The sequence below is a fragment of the Seriola dumerili genome, unplaced genomic scaffold, assembly GCF_002260705.1.
Source record: "Seriola dumerili isolate Sdu_G_001 unplaced genomic scaffold, Sdu_1.0 BDQW01000230.1, whole genome shotgun sequence".
Lineage (NCBI taxonomy): Eukaryota > Metazoa > Chordata > Actinopteri > Carangiformes > Carangidae > Seriola > Seriola dumerili.
In genome coordinates, this window is record NW_019174485.1 from 1,120,590 (window position 1) to 1,139,954 (window position 19,365).

Sequence of the window (19,365 nt, forward strand, 5' to 3'; positions counted from 1 at the left end):
AAGTTCAAGTGCGGACGTGACGTTCCTGCGAACTTGAACGTCAGGAGATGGACGGACTGAGACATACAAAACATGGGCAGGGCGAAGGCAGCCAGTGGGAGGGGGACAAGCCATAATAAAAACCAATGGACACTCATTATGGACTACCTATGGAAGGAGGAGGGGGGTGGGGGGTGGAAGGAGAAAAGAGACACTGAAGACACCAATGGACAGAGGGGATCAAGGGGGCTGGGCTAAGGGGGAGAGAGAGCGAGCAAGAGCAAGAGAGAGCGAGAGAGAGCGAGCGAGAGAGAGAGAGAGAGAGAGAGCGAGAGAGAGAGAGAGAGAGAGAATGAGAGAGAGAGAGAGAGAGAGAGAGAGGAGTCGAGTTATCCTAGGAAGTCGAGTAGCAGTAAAAAGCGCACGAAGCAAAGAGCGTTGTGTAGCAGGGATGTGGTGGAGGATAAATCTAACATCACCGTTTCATTCATATTTATCACCGCTTATTTTCAGGTGGACATGAATATTCAGTGATTATGTAAATTTACAGTGTAGACTGGAGGTTCTATTTTTACACTATTGATAGGTGTTTTTATTTTATTCTGATCAGGCCTATTACTTTTTTACTAAATTGTATTGATCTGCCGCGATGACACGAGGAGATTTTCAGTGTTTTATTTTCCTCTTATTTTGTTCAGTTTGTTTCACAGTGATAGGACAAGCTTTGTGAAAGGCACCATAGTGGATCTACTTACGTTGCTTTTGGTCCAGTTTGTAGAGAGGTTAAGCAGAATGCACATATGAAATGTGGTGGCGGAAATGCAAGAACGTGGAATAAAAATATTTAGTTGAACTCAGTTCTGTTAAAAAATGTAATAGGCTACAATATGGCTGTATAAGTTGTGCTTGTTTGACATGGGGTTATAGGCTACTAATGAAGAGACATTAAGAAACGATTTGAATCTATATTTAGAATTGATATCTTTTTTATTTATAGGCTACAACATCATTTGATTTGATTTGATTAAACATAGTGTTAAAGGTGGCAAAGCATTTAGGCTATCTGTGTGTGAAGAATGCGCCTGAGTGTGTTTTCAGCCTTGGTTACATAAAAACTATCAAGTCAAACGGTGATTTGTCTCCTGCTCTTATCTTAATGTTTTCATCTGTGTGGCAGATAAGCGGAATCATTTCTATAACACAACAGGCTTATGATAACAAAAACACAAGCCCACAATTCACACTCTAAACCACATGGGAGGATTAAAACACACTGCGGAGAAGTTACTATATGTTCTTCTGTTATACGACTGTGATATTTACATAATATATCCAGCCTGTTAATGTTATTTAGAGCGTCTCTGTTCAGTTATTTATTTTTTTTTTTTTACAATTGTGTTTTAATAGGCCTCGCCTTTACTATACAGTAGCACAGACAGTAAACGCCTCCAGATTTACAGCCAAGTGCATCCAGGAAAATAATTTCATATTAGAAATTTGGAGCCCAAAAAAATTCAGTGAATTAAGACAAAGTCATTTGAATCATTTTGAAAGAGAGCTGCATTTCTCCTTCACTGTCTGACTGCCTTTTAGTTAAAGCAACAAAGCAAATGTTTATTTTATATAAAAGCCTAAGTAAAAAAAAAAAATGTTTCCATTGTTCAGGCAACACCAATGAGGACTAATGCAGCAGTGAAGTGTGTCGGCTCTTTAAGTGATAGGCTGTGTAATGGAGCCTCTGCGGGGAATCCAGCTAAAACAATGAAAGTCAGTTAAAGGTAGCCTAAAGCCCAGCTTTCTATACTATCTCTGACCTGAGCACCATTGTTGTAATTATATGATTATATATCATATAGCCTATAGGCTTTATGTCAAAAGTAATCTGAACAAAGGCATTTTTTCTTTTCTTTTTTTTAAATATGTGTTTGCTTTCATATTGCGTCCACGTTAAGTTGTAACACATTGAGTCTGAGCCAGATTAGTCACATACAGCAGGCTACAAGCTATACAATCTTAATTATGAAGACGAGAACCCATAAACAAAAACCGCTGTGCAGCTGCTATTCTGAACATTGTAGCCTAACAAGTGGTTTAATTTGCTCTGATTTCCTTTTATTTTTTTTATTTTTTATTTTTATTTTAACTTAAGTGTCAGTAATTATGTTGGTGCCATGTAAGCATAATTGATCAGGCTCAGCAACTGTAGCTGTGCCCGCACCCACATCACAGCTCAGTGCTTTGGCGCCATCTAATGTTTCAATTTGAGATTAACTCTAAATGTATTATATGCGGTAAATTACTATTATACAGTGCACTGAGCTGGACTAGTAACACTTTTCTATTTAGTTGACACAATGTACACACCGTTTAAATGTTAAGTTGGCAGAACTTTTTTCTAATTCAAACATTTACGTGGGCTCAACTACTATAGGCCTACTGCTCTAGGGTCAAGTTGAAATATCAAGTTACCTCAGCAATTGTTGGTCTGTTTTTCTCTGAAAGCAAAATTGTCGCAACATAATACTACACAGTGTTCACCTTATCAAAATACACAAAGTTTCTCTTTTTAAAAATCTTATTTTCCAAAAATTTCCAAATGATTTAAAATGAAAATAGCTAATTCCTTAAAGCATTTGGAATGAAAAGAGGAAACACTTAAAACTTATCTAAGATGTTTACACAGAATTCATGGTGAGACTTTCAGTTGCTAACATTAAAAATTGAGAACATGTCACAATGTCACATCCTGAAATGTTATCAATATTGTTGTTACTTGTGACAGAGTCTGCATCTTGATAATGCTCCCCACACAGCGCTGATGCTAACATAGATAACATTAGCTTGTTTAGGTTAATGACAGGATTTGCTCATAATGGGTGCTGGGTGCTGCTCATAACGTTAGTAGGTTACACTACTGTTATTACATTTCAGTCCGTCTCCATTCGTTTTCATATTCCACTTTTCATATTGAGAGTGTACAGGAGGCATCACCCCAGAATGAGTTGCAAAGTCATTCAACTCCAACTAAAGAACTTTTAATTATGGACTAACATGTTTCAGAACATTTGATAATACAAGACCAAGGTACAGTACAGTATACACTGTGACACTCCTAGTACCAAATCAGTACCCTTTTTACCTTACTTTGCAAAATGTAAATTCATTTTCTTCTGGAATACATTACTGTCTAAAACAATACAAGAAATACAAAAACAACCTAGGTAACAGCAAAATACTGGAAAATGTCTTATTATATTTACAGCAAAGGATGATGTAGGTCTCTGTACAGAGTCTGTTTTCACATTAATGCAGTGGGTAAGTTTTTTTGTGCTCACCTTAAATCAGTTTAAGACGTGCTTGCATGAGCAGGAACTTGCAACATCATAAGTTTGGAGCCAATCGTGACACAGTGTGCAACTTATTCAAGTGTGTGATGATGTGAACTCTTGAAATTTCCGGGGTATAAACACTTAGACAGACTTTTCAGTGAAGTGAGAGATATCTTGCATCCATTGGTAAAAGTTTTGAAACTAACAACCTTTACACGATAATGACTTCTGGATTTGTAAATGAGGAAGGAGGAGATGGAGGGGATGGTTGTAACATTTTTGACATTTCTGTGTGTATCTTGGAGCTCTTCAAAACCAGCGCGTTCAAAATGTAATACAAACTAGTGACATGTGTCTGCTATGAAATGGTGTAGGTGTTAGCCAAGTATCTTTGTTACTGTCAGTCATAGTATAAGAACATAATAATAAAACAGAAAAAAATGTGCAAATAGGCAACACCAGTGTGTGTGTGTGTGTGTGTGTGTGTGTGTGTGTGTGTGTGTGCGTGTGTGAGTGTGTGTGTGTGTGTGTTTGTGTCCATGTCTGTGTGTTGTTGTTGTTACAATAAACTAGACTCTTGTAGCCATGAACTAGTTCACAGATAACAGCTAAAACATTAGCACTGACAACTTGCGTGGAAGATATCTGCACAGACACACAATAAACATGATTTAAGTTTGAAGAGTTTAACTACATAGCAGGATATTGCTATCACAAAAATAAAAAATAAAAACTTTCGTACCACAAAATTATTTTTTCCTTCTAAAATTGTCTGTATCTGCCACTGACTGCTACTTCCTCACGTGGAATAAGGATTAAATCAAGTATGTATCAGGTGATTCGTAACTTGTTCCTGATTGGAGAAATTGGAGGTGTTACAAGTGACCCCTGTTACAACCATGCCTGGTCTCCCCTACTATCTTAAATCCACCCCTTGAGACGTAGGCTATCCTTTCAAGCTGGTCTTCAGCTAGGTTATAGGCTAATAGCCAGGCTATATTAGCCTGTGTATAATTTATAGGATCACTGTCCAAAATCTACAACCACTCACTCACTTACTATCTAATATGTGTTGCTGTCACTATACTATTACATAACCTCGTGTGCTCTTCCTCCACGAGCACACAGCGCCACCGTGAGACCAAGACACGGTAGTGTTGAAGGAGCTGGGCTGGGCAGCGGGCTGCGGGGAGCAGCAGCAGGAGCGCTGTTCATAATCCTCGACATATCGGATGCTGATCGACCGTAGAGCTGCTGGTAGGTGACATGTATGTTCCTCTGCCTATTGTGTGTCTGTGTGTTTGTTTTAACAAGTCGGCCCTGGTGTCTTTTGCTGCCTCCTCTGGCTCTGAAGATGGAGACGGTGAAATGAGCATCGCTGTGTTTGTGCGACAAACCCTAGCCTATAGTATGTCGTCCATAACGGGGAGACTTGGCTGCACATCAGCAGACAGCCTCCATAACCTGATTTACAACAACACGTGATAAGTGTTGTTGTAAATCTGTCTAAATCAGCCTGTAGTTTGGTTTGCAGAGCGCGTGTAAATGAAGAACGTTAATGATCAATACGCTTCAGATGACAAGTCGGTAATCAGCATCCACGGCAGATGCACTGTAGCTGGGTATGTAGGTATTTTCAACATAATGTGCATGATTTTTCTATAACATTATTCTGTTTCAACCGAATGCTCCCCACTACAATGATGTCATTGTGAAATGGCTCCACGATAAACGCTGGACTGAGACATGGCCTAACTGGGCTAATTTCCAGGCTCTGTCATTGGCTATAACCCATCAGCCGCCGCCGCTTGCAAGCACAGTTGATGTGTTGTCATTTGCAGAAGAGATTCATATCTGAGAGTGGATGGGGCCGTGTGCGGCCAAGAGGAAAACTGGGCCACTAGGAGCCGAGAAGGCAGGCCCACAGAAAGGGTTAACCACGGCCATCCCTTCAACAGAGGAGGGAAGGGAGGCTGTCAAGTCCCATGGGGATTGAGTTGATGCACAAACAGGAGCCCCCAGATATGACAAAGTGTGCCTAATTAAATCCCACTAATTCACCTATGGCTCCTTCAGAGCGTGAGTCAGCAGGGCCTGTGTGTGGATGGTGCTCCCACTGAGGGAGGACCAGCTGTGTGTCCCACTGAAAAGAGCTGTTGTGCTGTTGTAAGTGCATGTGAACCCTGACAACTGCATCAACAACATCATATGAGAGAATCATGGGGAGCAGAGATGTGGGTTTTCAAGAAAAAATGTTGTTGTTCTCTTTTTTCTTCTCTGTCCTTTTCTCTCACTTCCTGCCTATTTCTGGCCCGTGTGCGTTTCATGTGTTGTGTGTGTGCTGTGATTTTGTGCACAACATCCAACTAAATTACCTGTCCTATCACAAATGAATCATTCTCTCTCTTTCTTTCATAATTTACCCCAAGTCATTCTCACTTCGTCCCTCCTCCTGTAGAATATCTGACTCCTCCTCTTCTGTTTTTCAGTGGTGAGGCACTGGATCTGGTGACCGGGCAACTCTGCTGAGAAATTCAATTTGGGAGTTTAGTAGGATGCCTGGGCTTCTGTAAGCTGTTAGTTGATTTCTACACTTATGGCTCTAATGTTGTTAGCTGAATTACAGGCTGAGATAAGCATGTCAGTGTCCTCGGGTGATACCTGAAATAGCTACTGTTCATATGATGCACACGCACACACATGCACAGATGTTGAAGTAATGTACTGTAACTGTATGAAGCTGTAGGCATCATTAGCGCTGTAAGAACTTATCGTTTTAACCGATCAAACTGTGACTCATGAGACGAAACAGCCGGATAGATAATTAGATAGATAGATATACATGGATAGACAACTGTGCAGTCTAATGCTGCTCCTGTTTTCAGCAGGATGTGTTAAGGGTCAAAGGTCAGCAAGTGAGGCAGAGATGAGTCTGACTTCCTGGTTTTTGGTGAGCGGCGGGGGGACACGTCATCGTCTCCCCAGGGAGATGATCTTTGTGGGGAGGGACGACTGCGAGCTCATGCTGCAGGTACAGTACTGTAACTCCACAGGACACAAGCTCCGAGCTGTCATTCTTCATCCGGCTGGATTATTAACTGAAGCACTGCAGATTAGCATGGATTACACTGATTGATGGGTTTTTGTGTGATTTAGTCCCGCAGTGTGGACAAACAACACGCTGTCATCAACTACGAGCCGAATACAGACGAACACAAAGTTAAGGACCTGGGCAGCTTAAATGGGGTGAGTGTGTTGTGCATCTACTGCTTCACCTTCTCACTTCTTAGAAAAGTAGTTATTCCTGATCCTATAATGGACATGTTCTATTTTAAAACAGAGTCTTTATGTATTTGTACAAACGTCCAGATGTAAAATGATGATAAATAAATCAAGGCTGTTTTAAAACAACATTCTCACATGCCCATGTGTAGATAGAAATGGATTTTGGTTGCTGAAATCATTTATCCTTGCCTTTAATGAGTATTAATAGATACCTTCCTAAAGGGATTCCAATGTAAGTGTTGGGGAACAAAGTCTACAGTCCTCCCCCTGTTAAAATAAATTATAAGTTCAGCTGAAGTTCATATGAGGCTTCTGCATTCAGAATTCGACAAATCAAGTGGATATCCTCCAAACTTACTGGCACAAAGTGGAGCTTTCATAATTAACTTAACACATCGTAACTTTGAAGTCTCTTAAATAATTTTGAAGCGTCATATTAGCTTTTGCTGAACTTTGGAGGGAGGAGTCTGGATATTGTTCCTCATCACTTACATTGAAATCACTTAAATCCTCTCAGGACCAGTATGGAGAAGAGGAGCAGAGACTGTTTTAATGTCCATGTGGGCATGTGAGTTAAAGACCGACGGAAAACTATCCTTTAAAGCCAAAGCTGGATAGTTGTTCATGACATCACTATGGATCATGTTCTCAGTGTAATCAGCAACAAGAACCGAGCTTTTCTGTTCTGTTAAAACAAATTACAATTTGTCTGATTTCTTTGGCCTCCAATGACTGTACAAGAGAAAATTAACAGAACTGACATAACTACTGGAGCCAGTGTGATACTTGTGTTCTGGCACCAATCACAAAATGATGTTGAATGAGTGTGCACATTTTTCTACAAAACTCTATTCTGTTACAATAAGGAGAAATAGGTTTAATGCTATTTTTACACAAACAGACTTTTGCCAAAATAAATTATAAAAATAACAAAATTATGATTCAAATCAGGAAGTATCTGTTTGAAACAAAGTAGACCAAGCATCTGGACCAGATTTTCGGTAAATGGTTGTTTTCAGTATCAGGTCTAATTCAGTCATCACACAGACACTAGTGAGATTCAGCACCAGTCCCTAATCTGTTCTCAACCAAACTCTGCTTTTGTTTGCAGACATTTGTCAATGACGTCAGAATACAGGAGCAGATCTATGTCACGCTGAAAATTGATGACAAACTGAGGTTTGGGTACGATATCCTTTGAATATGGTCTTGTATTATCTGTGAAAACAGCACAAGGTCAGTGAACACGGACAACACAGTAACTGTATCTGTTCAGGGGTAGCTGTGAATGCTCACTGCACTCCGCTTGCTGCATAATACATAAGGCTATCAGTGCATGCTTCTCACCCCTGCAAAGAGCTCACTGTCTTTTACCTTAACCCGCCTCACATACCAACCTGTTCACTGTGGTCCGAGGAGAGCTGCATATTCCCGAGGAGGCCCTCAAGGTTAGACGCTACATTGTGCATGTAGTGAGAAACCTTTCTGCATGTGGTGGGTTCATATGTTAACTGACAGGGTAAAAAAAAATATGTCTGCTCAGAACAGGACAGCCGGAAATCGTTACGTTACAGAGGTGGATTTCTGTCAAAGGGTAAAGAGTTCTGCTGAACTGGGAAAAACTAGTTTTCAGGCTTGATGATTCTGCTTGTTTCATTGACAGGATCTCATCTAAATGAGCTGCATGAAAGTTCAGCTTTAATATTCAGATTTTCTCCTCAATTCTCAGCAATGAGTGAGATCAAAAAAAGAAAGAACATGTTCGGTATATCCCATATTTAGCAGCGTTTGACCGTCAGGTTTTGCCTCCGTCTGTGTAAACTCTCCTTGCTCTTGTCCTAATCTATCAGCATGAGAAATACAGCAGCCAGCTTCAGCTGAACCAGAAGAAGCGAGCGGAGGGGGAATCATCTAAATCAGAGGTGAAATCCTCCGAGGCTGCAGCGGCACCATTGTGGGAGGGGGCCGCTGCTAAGCCCCCAGAGGTTAGCAGGCCAGATGACAAGACCCAAGGTGAGCCTGGATGTCCAGAGATACAGTGACACTGGCGAACTGTTCCTCTACAGGTCACGGGCAACGCAACGAAGAGCTCAATCTTCAGCTGCCTGAATTTAAGGATAATATATTGATGTCATCAACAACAGTTTTGATAATTTAATAAATGTCAAACTTGTTTATCCATTAAAAATGCTGGAATGTGAACTGTGGACGTTGCGGTTCATGCTCAAACGACTCCTTAGTCCCTAGGCCAAGCCAAATTTTTTAGTTCTGGCAAATGCAGGCATGTCTTCTCTTGTAAAACTAACTGACTGGTTGTTTTTGCCAGGGGATGTAGCAGTTCTGCACAGGGGCACGCCCCTTTATGGACAGCCTGCCTGGTGGGGAGATGGAGACACTGATGGGCAACAACCAGGGAGGCCTGAGGAGAAGAGCTCAGACAGGAAGCGTGAAAAACCTGAAACAGGTATTAACAATGTTGCATAAAGATTACAAGAAAGATCCTTCTGTATGAGATCTCGTGGTGTAGTTGAGGAGGTAATTAGAGTGGACGGTGTTATCGTAAATAACACAGTTTCACATTTGCCCATGAGCAGTTTTGAATAGCTTCTGTTTTTATAAATATCAGTTATCACTTTCCTTAGATATCTCTGCGTTCATTCTGACAGACACCAAGAAAAGTGCTGAAGTCCCAACGTCCGCCCAACAAACACCCTCCAATCAGGAGCCCAGTTACTTCGAGATCCCAACCAAGGATACTACGTCAGCGGGTAAAATGGGTGGTGAGGTCCCCACACGAGAACAAGAGGCTGCTTCTGCTGCTGCAGAGTCCGTTCATGGCCACGCCTCCTTCACGATTGAGTTCGACCCCGGAGCGACAGGCAAAGTCACTGTCAAAGACCGGGTGCCGAAGGCCGGGCCGGAGACCAGGCCACGCCCCAAACGGCCTGTTGGGGAGGAGCTGAGTCCACTTCAGACAGCCATGGTTGCAGCGGAGGTCAAAGTTGCAGATTGGCTGGCCCAGAATGAGCTGCCATTGGCTCTCAAAGAGACGGTTGCAGAGGATGACGGGGAGAGTGTGAAGAGTGATGTTCCGGTGCAACTGAGGAGTCTTAAAGGTGTGTGTTTATGCAGCAGTTAGTCTGAGCAGCTGCTTCACTGTACTGTAACATGTATAGCGTCTTGCTTATTTAGTTTAACTTTGCTCTCTGTCTTTACCCTCTGACCCATTACCCCCCCCCCCACCCCCCCCCCCCCCCCCCCCCCCATGCCAGGCAGTAAACATGAAGACGGCACACAGAGTGACTCAGAGAACGCACTTGGCGAGCAGCGCAGGGCTGCAGCGCTTGAGGAACGCTCATGGGGCCTTTGGGGCGGTGCGGGGATGAAGATTAGAGAGGGCCGTGCGAATGTACCGGAGGGGCTCTTCGCAGAGGAGGACAGTCCTGCGCGCCGTCGCAAGTCCTCAACTTCCAAAGCAGCAAGTGGATTGGTGGAGAAGCGACGTGGCTCAGCACCACACCAGCAGAATGGACGTGACGAGTGCCATCACCATGGAGATGATTATAGCGACAGAGGGACGTACACCATTGAGCTGGAGAATGGAGATCATGAGGAGGAAGAGGCCAGGAAGATGATCGATAAGGTGGGGAAGAAGGAAGTTGTAAAATACCCATCTCCTATATCTACTTAGCCTCTGATTATATCACAGAACTATTTTCATACATGTGTGTGTATGCTTGTACACTTGTGTGTGTATGTTTTAAGGTGTTTGGTGTGGATGCGCAGGAGGCTGTGTGTGTGTCGAGGTTGGGTGGTGCTGACCAAAGAGAGAGGCTCACCTCCCAGAGGTCTGCAACCGGAGACAGAGGGAAGCCTGGACGCATGGAGACAGAGGTGCAAAAACCAAACGCATCCTTTTAATTCAAGTCAAAAAGTCATCTGCGGTCTAAACTTACAGTCAAAAAAATTAGTCTCAAGTGTCTCATGTCTTTTATTGTAAATTTAACTAAGATAAAACCAGCAAACAGCTTCTGACACTCTGTTGAAATACTGTCATTTTTTCTCTCTTGTGTCTTTCATGCTGTCTGTGTCCAGGTACTATCTGAGGAACTGGTGGTGGGTGGTCCTCGCTGGGTCTCGCAGTGGGCTACTCTGGCTGCAAGTCACATTAGGACGGACCCTGAGGGCTCAGGAGGGGAGTGTCACATCATGGTCACAGAGGACAGAGGTGCTTACAGAAACTCTCATGTGAACAGCAAAGACACAAAGATTTCACTTGGTCTGCGCATCTCTGTAATATTAACTCAAATCAACCGGTGTAGCTGCAAAATGTATTTAACTGAGCAAGGGTGCATTTTACTGATTGAATTCAGCTTTTCATTTTACTGGTAGTGTAACATAGCTCGGCTTTAAAGCTGCACTGTGTAGCTTTTGAAAGAAGAAATAACACAGTTGACCTCTTGCAAATAAAACGCACCATTGTTTAATTCAATACACTCAGGGACTGGTTTGACAAATGGCATTAAGTGGCTAATATTAGTAAATTCTAGATAGATTGCTATATAACTGACTTTATGGCATGAGGCCACTGTTCAGCAAAAGTTATATAGTCTCACTTTCAGCAGAGGTTTCACATTAAAGAATTGTAGCATATTATACACGGAACATTTCTCTACCCCTGAGGCCATTTTCATTCAAAGCTCATAGAAGATAGTTTTTTTGTTTTGTTTTTATAACCGCATTTTATTCCCCCTTTCAATAGAAAGTCATTTCTTTATCTTTGGTCTGCTGGCTTTCCTTCTCCAAGCGTGCGCCCATTAACGCCCTATTGCTACAAAGTTCTTGAACAAATGAAGAGATTCACATCGGTGCTTTCTGTAAATGATCCTTACAGACATTTTTCAGCTCCAGTAAAATGACAGGCTGTTTGACAGTTCATTAGCGTATGAAGAATAAAAGTGACATTTCATGGTTCATCTGGTAGACAGAGAATGGCTGAATGGAAACCACAGCACAGATTGCTACTAGTGCGTCAATTCTACTGGCACACCACCCACCACTGATATGTAATACATTCATCTCAACTCACTTTACTATTAATAGATTTTCTCTCCTTTCAGCTGAAATAAGTGAGTCCAGCCACTCAGCCTCCTTTGCCTCCTCAGGCTACACAGAGCGCAAGAGGAGAACCCTGCCCCAGCTGCCTGGAGAGGAGCTTGCCCTGGGAAGGAGGACTCCGGGCTCGGGCCTGCGTACAGATATGGGCGAGAAACAGGACACCGAGCTACAGGAGAAGGAGAACCAGGAGGAGAAGACGGCCAGGGGGAAGACTCGGCCTGGTCACAGTACAGGAGGTGTGGGCAGTCACGGTGGGAGCCCCAGTCGCTCCTCACCAGCCAAGTCACAGGACAGTGGTGGCGGGAGGTCAGGTCAGTCAGGTTTGCTGACTAAGCTCCCTCCTCGTCCCCTGACCAGCGGGGAGAAGAGGATGGAGGAGGCGCGGAGGAGGAAAAAGGAGGAGGAGAAGGCTCGTGAAAGTAGTGGGAAACCACTGTTGAGGCAGGAGAGTTTCACTGTGGAGAAACCGAGCTCCAATGTTCCCATTGAGCTCATCCCACGTATTGATGGGCTCACGGGCAGCAGAAGTCAGAGTAGGGAGACTGGCATCGACAGTGTCACGCTGCAGAAAGACTCTGAAGCCGTGGCAGCCTTTTTAGAGACCACTGTTTCAGACCAAGGTGATCCACCAAGTCAGTCCATCGAGGGCTCCATGTCGCCTGAGTCAGACGTGGACACGACAAGCACGGTCAGTCAGGCTGATGGAGCGAGGAAAGTTGTCCAGAAACGCCGAACCCTTGCAGGACAGCAGAAGGAGAGAACAGTAGTGTGCTCATCCAGCAAGGGGCCTGTTGGGGGCCGAGAGACCCAGGACAGGAGGCCCAAGACCAGAACATCTGGTCCTCCGCAGCCCAGCCGCCCCTGGACTTCCCTGGACCTCACTGATGATGACATCAACTCCAACTCCCTCCTGTCAGACTCGCAGCACACCTCCACACAGGACTCTAGAAGCTCACATACCAGAGCCCAAACGGGGAGCACAACAGTGGGGGCGAGCACCAAGTCAAGTCGGGCTAAGGTCACACAGGCCCCCGCATCTTCTGCCCCCAGTAAAACCGCCAGTGTCCCCAAGCCCAGGCCCACCAGGGCATCCCTGCTGAGGCGAGCCCGGCTTGGGGATTCATCAGACACCGAACCTGCTGATCTTGACCGGATGTCAGTCGCCTCTGAAGCCTCCACTGCTAGTTCCACATCCAGGACAGGGATGGCTAGAAGGGGAATGTCCAGGATAGAGGCTTTGGCACAGCCAAGGAGGCAGAGGGTGGGCTCCCCGTCAGCCCAGAGTGACTCAGAGGCCACGGTGACAAGGAGTAGAGGTCTGGGGGCCCGGAGTGTGGCGGGAGATTATGCCGTCAGACATGGACTGAGAGGATCCAGTGCGACCTCAGTGTCTGGACCCAGAGCCAGAGCTAACAGCGCCTCCAAGCTGCCTGACAAGAGTAAAGGTACCTCCTCACATGGACACATCACATCTGCATGTAAGTACTTCAAATTCTGTTTTCACGGCCTAAACATTATGCAATCATCCACAATTAACTGCTTCTACAACTCACTGATCAACATTTATTTCACCAGAAAATATCAACATATCGCATTTTAAGCACCGTCTTACCTCTATTCATCCCTTAGCCGGCACTCGGTGGCGCCGTGTGCCTGTGGAGTACGCCTCCACCTCGGAGGACGAGTACGGCTCAAACCGCCACATATCCAAGCCGTTTCTGTCTGCTCGAGCCGCCCAGCTCGGAGGTTCGGCCCCAGCAACGCCTAATCCTTCGAGCCTGGCCGCCCTGAAGCAGCACTCCAGAGAACAGGACGAGTACATGAGAGACTGGACAGCACACAGCGAGGAAATAGCCAGGTATGTAAGAGATAACAGTAGGTGCTCCAGTGCAGCTGGAGAGCAGCGATGAGGCACAGTGTTGAAAATATACTTCCTCTGCTGTTTATACGTGTTTGTGAATGATTTACTTTTGTAGACAGTTGTACATTAATCTCCTGTATGAAGTATATGAAAACACAACTAAAGAAAAAACAAGATGAAAGATTTGTTGCACATAAATCATTAATGATTTGTATTCGTTCGTCAGGATCAGCCAAGACCTCGCCAAAGACCTCGCCATGCTCGCCAGAGAAATTCATGATGTGGCAGGAGAGATCGACTCAGTCAGCCCTGCGGCCACTGATCCTGGAGCTTTGGTATCGTCAACACATTGTACACAATCAACTACACTACACTACACACTACATCTAAAACATGGCTTCTTTATCTGCTGGATTAGATAATAATAAAATATATAAATTCTTATTAGCGTGGCACCACAAATATTACATTTAATGATACAAAGATTCTTAAAAAGTCAAATTATAGGATATGTAGAAATAACATTCCTTGATGTCTTTTAATTGGGTTTTAGTTGGAGGAGAGAGTATTCGATGACAGCTTGGACCTAGGGGGCCCCTCCACTGAGCGGTCTGTGGAGCTCCGGCCCCGAGGCTCTGGTGGACAGGGCGCACGCTCCATCCGCCGACAGACGTGGAACAGAGACGACGTGAGTCTGTGCTTCAGTATTAAACGCTGCGCTGTCATTAAAATATACAGGTATTCTGCAAAACATAGGGCTCTTCTAGAGTTTGTTTTTCCGCTATCAATTCTTTATTTCAAGTATGAGTAAAGAGGAACCCTGTGAACATAGTATACACAACGTACTGTAGTACACACAACGTGATATGTGCAAAGTATTTAAAGCTCATCTGAAATGAATGAAGTCTGAAAATGTAGGTCATGTAAAAGTTCATTTTCTGCCCTAACTCTGTAATTGGTTAATGCTGACACTGACATACCGTTGGAGGATGTTCGTTGAGTAGTAGTAGTAAATTATGAATGTCAGTCTGTGCCACTAGAGGGCGCTCCCTACATGCCAACTACAGTCGCTCCTCAACAGACAAACTTCTGAGTGGAGCCAGAGCTAGAGAAAGAATATTTTAATATTCTCGGCTATAATTTGGATGAAATGAGCAACAGCATTGAAAAAGGTTGCGTTACCTTCTGTAGTTTCTCTCTAGAATTCCACCATCTGCCTTACCCGATCTTTACCTGCCTCTGTTAACCACATGTGTGACTTTATATCATCCATCAGGCGGTGCTTGACAGTTTGCTCCTAGCATCTGTGAATCAACTCTCAGCCAGGATACGTCAGTCTGTTGACAAAACAACCTGCAAGATCAGGTGAGCATCGTGCTACAGCGCCGAACAGGAAGATCTGCCGCTGTTATAATCTGCTGTAAATTTAAAACATACTACGCTGAGAAGAAGAGTAAATGGGAACATACTGTATGTTGTTTGAAAATGACTGTTGGTTTTATGTTGGAACTAGGCCAACTAGCACAATCTTGAGTGGCACATCACAGAGGTTTACTCTGACAACCTGCTACAGATCTTATTCATTATAACTCACAGGATGACAACTCAAAGGCCCTTTTTCATTCCTACAATCTGCAGACAGTGCCTGAATTCAATCACTTTAACGGTCAGCTAACACTTCTATCAAGAGCTATATTAAGCATATTTTCATGAATTTTTACTTTCATCTATTTTTGTAACAACCTGGCCTCCAGGATCCTCTTCAAGGATAGAGAACGGAAATGGGAAGAGATTGAGAACAAACTGCAGGTGGAGCACGACTCCTTACTACTCAAGAGCTCCAACAAGGTGATGAACATGTCCGCCTCTCACACTTTGTCTGTTTTTTTCTGCTAAAGACTTGCGAAATAGACACGATTGTGATATTTTTAGCCGCTCTGGCAGCATGGGTCTAGGAATGACAGCGGTAGTCTGTCGTTTGGTTGGTCGGACTAGACGCACAGCGATGTAATGTTTATATCTGTTGTTTCCAGAGTGGGAATCTTAATGCGTTCGCCTGTGTTTCTTTCTAGCACGCCCATGAGACTGACGTAAATGAAATGTCTCAACAACTATAAGCTTTAACTTCAATGATCCCTTAACTTTTCCTCTAGCGCCATCGTCAGGTCTAAATCTCACTTTGTCCAGTACATTCCCATCAGCCTCAGCTGGACTTGTGTGTATTAGTGCTAATTCGGACATATTAGCATACTGACATGCGAAACTAAGATGGGTGAACATGGTAGCGATTACACCTGCATGTTAGCGTTGTCATTGTCACCATGTTATTATGCTATCAGCAGCATTCATCTCTAAGCAGCTGTTCTGAGGTGCATCCTCCCAGACAGTTAAAAATGTGTGCGGCGAAAATTTCACTACAGTCTTAAAATATTTCATTTGAAAAAAAAAAAAAAAAACCTGAAAACCACAGTTCATTTTTAATGCTTGCCTGAATGATCCTGTGGTATTAACCTCCGCTGGCAGTAGCTCTAAAGAAAGAAGGTCATAGGAAAAAGAGAATAAATGTCTGCCTGTGGATTTGCATGTGTATGACTGTGTGTCATTGTCTGTATTTTACGACTATTATATATTTGATTATAATGTGCAGAAGTTTTTGGAAGAACACCAAAGGACAGCACAAGGTATTGACTGCAAACTCTTATAATACTAAATCTGCTCAGCCTCACTTTTTGCAAGTGTAAAGAAGTGCAATGTGGTGGTAAATTGGGAGGCATCTTAATACAGTCATCAGATACTGGGGTTTCAGGAAGTCTAATCAGCATAATGCTTTCTTTTTAGCATTATAATCCAGAGAGAGACAGAAACTGAAAGGCAACTTGACATATCTACAGTAACTACATATTTTGCCTAAGAATTTATTTATGTCAGTAATCAATTAGCTTTTCTTTGGGTTGGAGTACTGCCGCACAGTATCAAATCCTTCCCTACAAACCAGACAATATCTGATTACTTACTGAAGCAATCATAGAGAGTGCTGACAGTATTACAGCTGTCTGGGGGATCAAATCCAAGACACCTCAGTCTTGTGCATACCATTTATATTACCCGGTAAATTCCTTTTTTGGATAGCACAGCACACCAGAGATGATTGTTTTGATGGAGAAAAAAAAAAAAAAAGACTTATGTGCTGTTGTTGCGGGTGCAAAAAGTTAAGAGTCCACAAAACTTCTCCCTCTCCAAGGGGCAGGGTCGTAAATTCTGCCTTTAACCCAGTCTGGCCTCGTTTGAACCCCTCAAGAGATATGTCTATTCACGGCGCAAGTCACAGGGCTCGTAAAGCATTACTGGGTGTACACGGCACGGCTCCAAACTTATTCCTGCAGCAATGAAGAGCTGAATGGAGCTGATTTATTTGATGTATGAACTTTTACTTACTTAATCACCTCCTAGACCAGCCTTAATTTTTTATTTATGTTCTTTTAACAGGAGATTTCAACCATTATTCAAGACCTGAAGAGAGTGGAACGGCAACTGCTTGGTATCTAATACTTCTCTTTAGTATTCAGGGTCAAAAACTTCCTGAATAGAAAACAAAACATTTTTGACTATAGTTCAGTTTAAACTTACTCATTTCAAACTCTTCATTTATTTATTTATTTACTTTTTGTTCCAATCTGACAGTGATCGACATGATGGTGGACCCAGACGGCACCCTGGATGCCCTGTCCAACCTGGGCATCACCAGTCCTCTGGCTGACCCGAAGAGCAGCGCTGGGACACAGCAGGGGGCGTTGCACCCCGCATCCTGCACGCTCTCAGCCTCCAGGCCTGAGGGACTGACCTCTGAACCCCGTGGATCCTCAGACCACGCAGAGGTGGCAGAGCGAGACCAAGGGCCTCAACAGAGCTAGGATCCCAGAACTGAAACACTATGGAAGTAATTGAGAATGCATCCCTTACTGTAGACACACCCTGAAGCCCATGGAGCAGACCTCGGTGTCAGGTTATTTTTTAGTATTTGGCTTCAGACGAGATGAAGGAAGGATAGGTGATGCCTATTCCATGGGAAAGACCGACTGTCCTACCTGTCAGTCAAACTGAATCTCTCAAATAGCAGCTCTTGGGGTTTCAGATATACAATACGAAAACATTACAGGTGGGTTTATGAAGAAGCAATGACATAACATACAATAACCCATCTGTGTTTTTGTGTTTTGCCACTCATTCTTATTAACCTTAAAAACATTTGAAAAAAGAACAGATGTAAAAGATGAAAGGACATAATGTTAAAGGTAAACTTTCCAAATGAAACTCTTTGATTCTTTGACTGCGTTTTGTTCTTAAATCGGAGCATAAAACTCAGTCTTGCCTCCTTAATTACAAGCCTTGAAATGTCTGCGAGTACGAGTCACAAGCTTATCAGTCAGCTGACCTACGGCCAGTGCAGAAAACCCAAACTAGAAACGTGCAATGGTGTCAAAAATGGATTCAGCAGAGGTGTGTGTGTGTGAAAATTGTTCTTCTATCCTGCCATAGAATTATATATTAAAAAAGAATAATATATCGTTGGCCTGTTGCAGTTGCAATCCCCAAGCCTGTCTCAGTAATGATTTTCCATCAGAAAAGGCCACAGTGCTTCTTTGCTGGGGAAAGAGCTGGGTATGTACAGTATGTACCTGTGTAAATGTTTATTATAGTTAAATTAAAAACACCCATCCATGCCTCTTTTTTTTTCTTGTGCCGATGTCATTTGAAATCAGTGTATCAAAGACAGACCCTGCGTGTTAATAGATACCATGAAATCAAATGTAGCTCCCAGAAAAAAAAAGGTTTTCCTCTTCCAAATGTATTTTGTCACAAGTGCCCTGGACCAAACAATCATTAGAGTTAGAGATGAGAGAAGCTACAGTATATACGAGATGGTGAAAGAGGTGAAATTTGTTTCTTTGCACATTACAACGCTGAGATATGTTGATGCTCATCCGTGAGGGACCAGGACATGACGTTTCCCTATGATGCTCCTTTTATCGTGTTGATGTCCTCGACCAAAAACAGAGCAGGGTTTTTAAGCCAGCTGTCTGTCGACGAATGCTTTGTCAAATTTCTTTATGCTCACAAACAAAATGTCATGTTCGAACCAGCATAGACAGGGGCTACCTCCAAGTCCTGCAGCTGCATTTTGTCATTAACGATGCAATGGAAGGAAGAACGGTGTAATGACTGTGGGTTTTCCAATGTCTTGCCTCATACCAATGTTTACACATGAATGTAACCTGATCAGAACTGTTGACAACATTTTAGCCAAAACTACTTTAATAAAGATTAATAACTGCATTTTGTGCTCAGCGCCTATTGTACTTTGTCTTTAATTCTGTTTGAGCATTTGAAGAATTTTTGTTTGGATGTTTTGTATGAAGTTTTCTTTTTTCCTTTTTTCTTAGTAATGATGTTGGGTTAAATGTTGACCTTGCAATACCTGTGTCTCATTTCCAATAAAATGCATGATAATCATGAGTTCTTTTGTTTGTTTGGTTTTTATTACATACATTTTGCTGCAGAGCAAGTTCACAGGTTCGACACAGTAGTTACCAGCTACATTACAGAATCAAGTTTTACATTTTTTACATGTTGAATGCATTTCTTTCCTCATAAAACAGCTGCAAAGGTGATTTTTCCTTAAACTTGCTGGTTTACATCCATGTTTACATGCTAGCAGGCTTCCTCCCTGCCTTTGTTGTTGTATTACTGTGTGTCTTGATATGATACTGCCACAGGTTTATCAGTGGGATATTT

General features: G+C 43.1%; 1 protein-coding gene across 1 annotated transcript; it reads left to right on the forward strand.

Moving 5' to 3' along the window:
- The first annotated feature begins 6,234 nt into the window (after positions 1–6,234).
- LOC111229254 (centrosomal protein of 170 kDa-like) lies at positions 6,235–19,086 on the forward strand. Its single transcript, XM_022755505.1, has 18 exons — positions 6,235–6,339; positions 6,465–6,554; positions 7,705–7,783; positions 7,983–8,041; positions 8,444–8,606; positions 8,920–9,057; positions 9,260–9,709; positions 9,866–10,236; positions 10,359–10,487; positions 10,689–10,821; positions 11,714–13,189; positions 13,341–13,569; positions 13,799–13,907; positions 14,126–14,260; positions 14,849–14,937; positions 15,327–15,420; positions 17,059–17,110; positions 17,254–19,086. The coding sequence occupies exons 1-18, from the start codon at positions 6,235–6,237 to the stop codon at positions 17,481–17,483; spliced, it is 4,131 nt and encodes a 1,376-aa protein (XP_022611226.1). The 3' UTR covers positions 17,484–19,086.
- Positions 19,087–19,365: the final 279 nt, after the last annotated feature.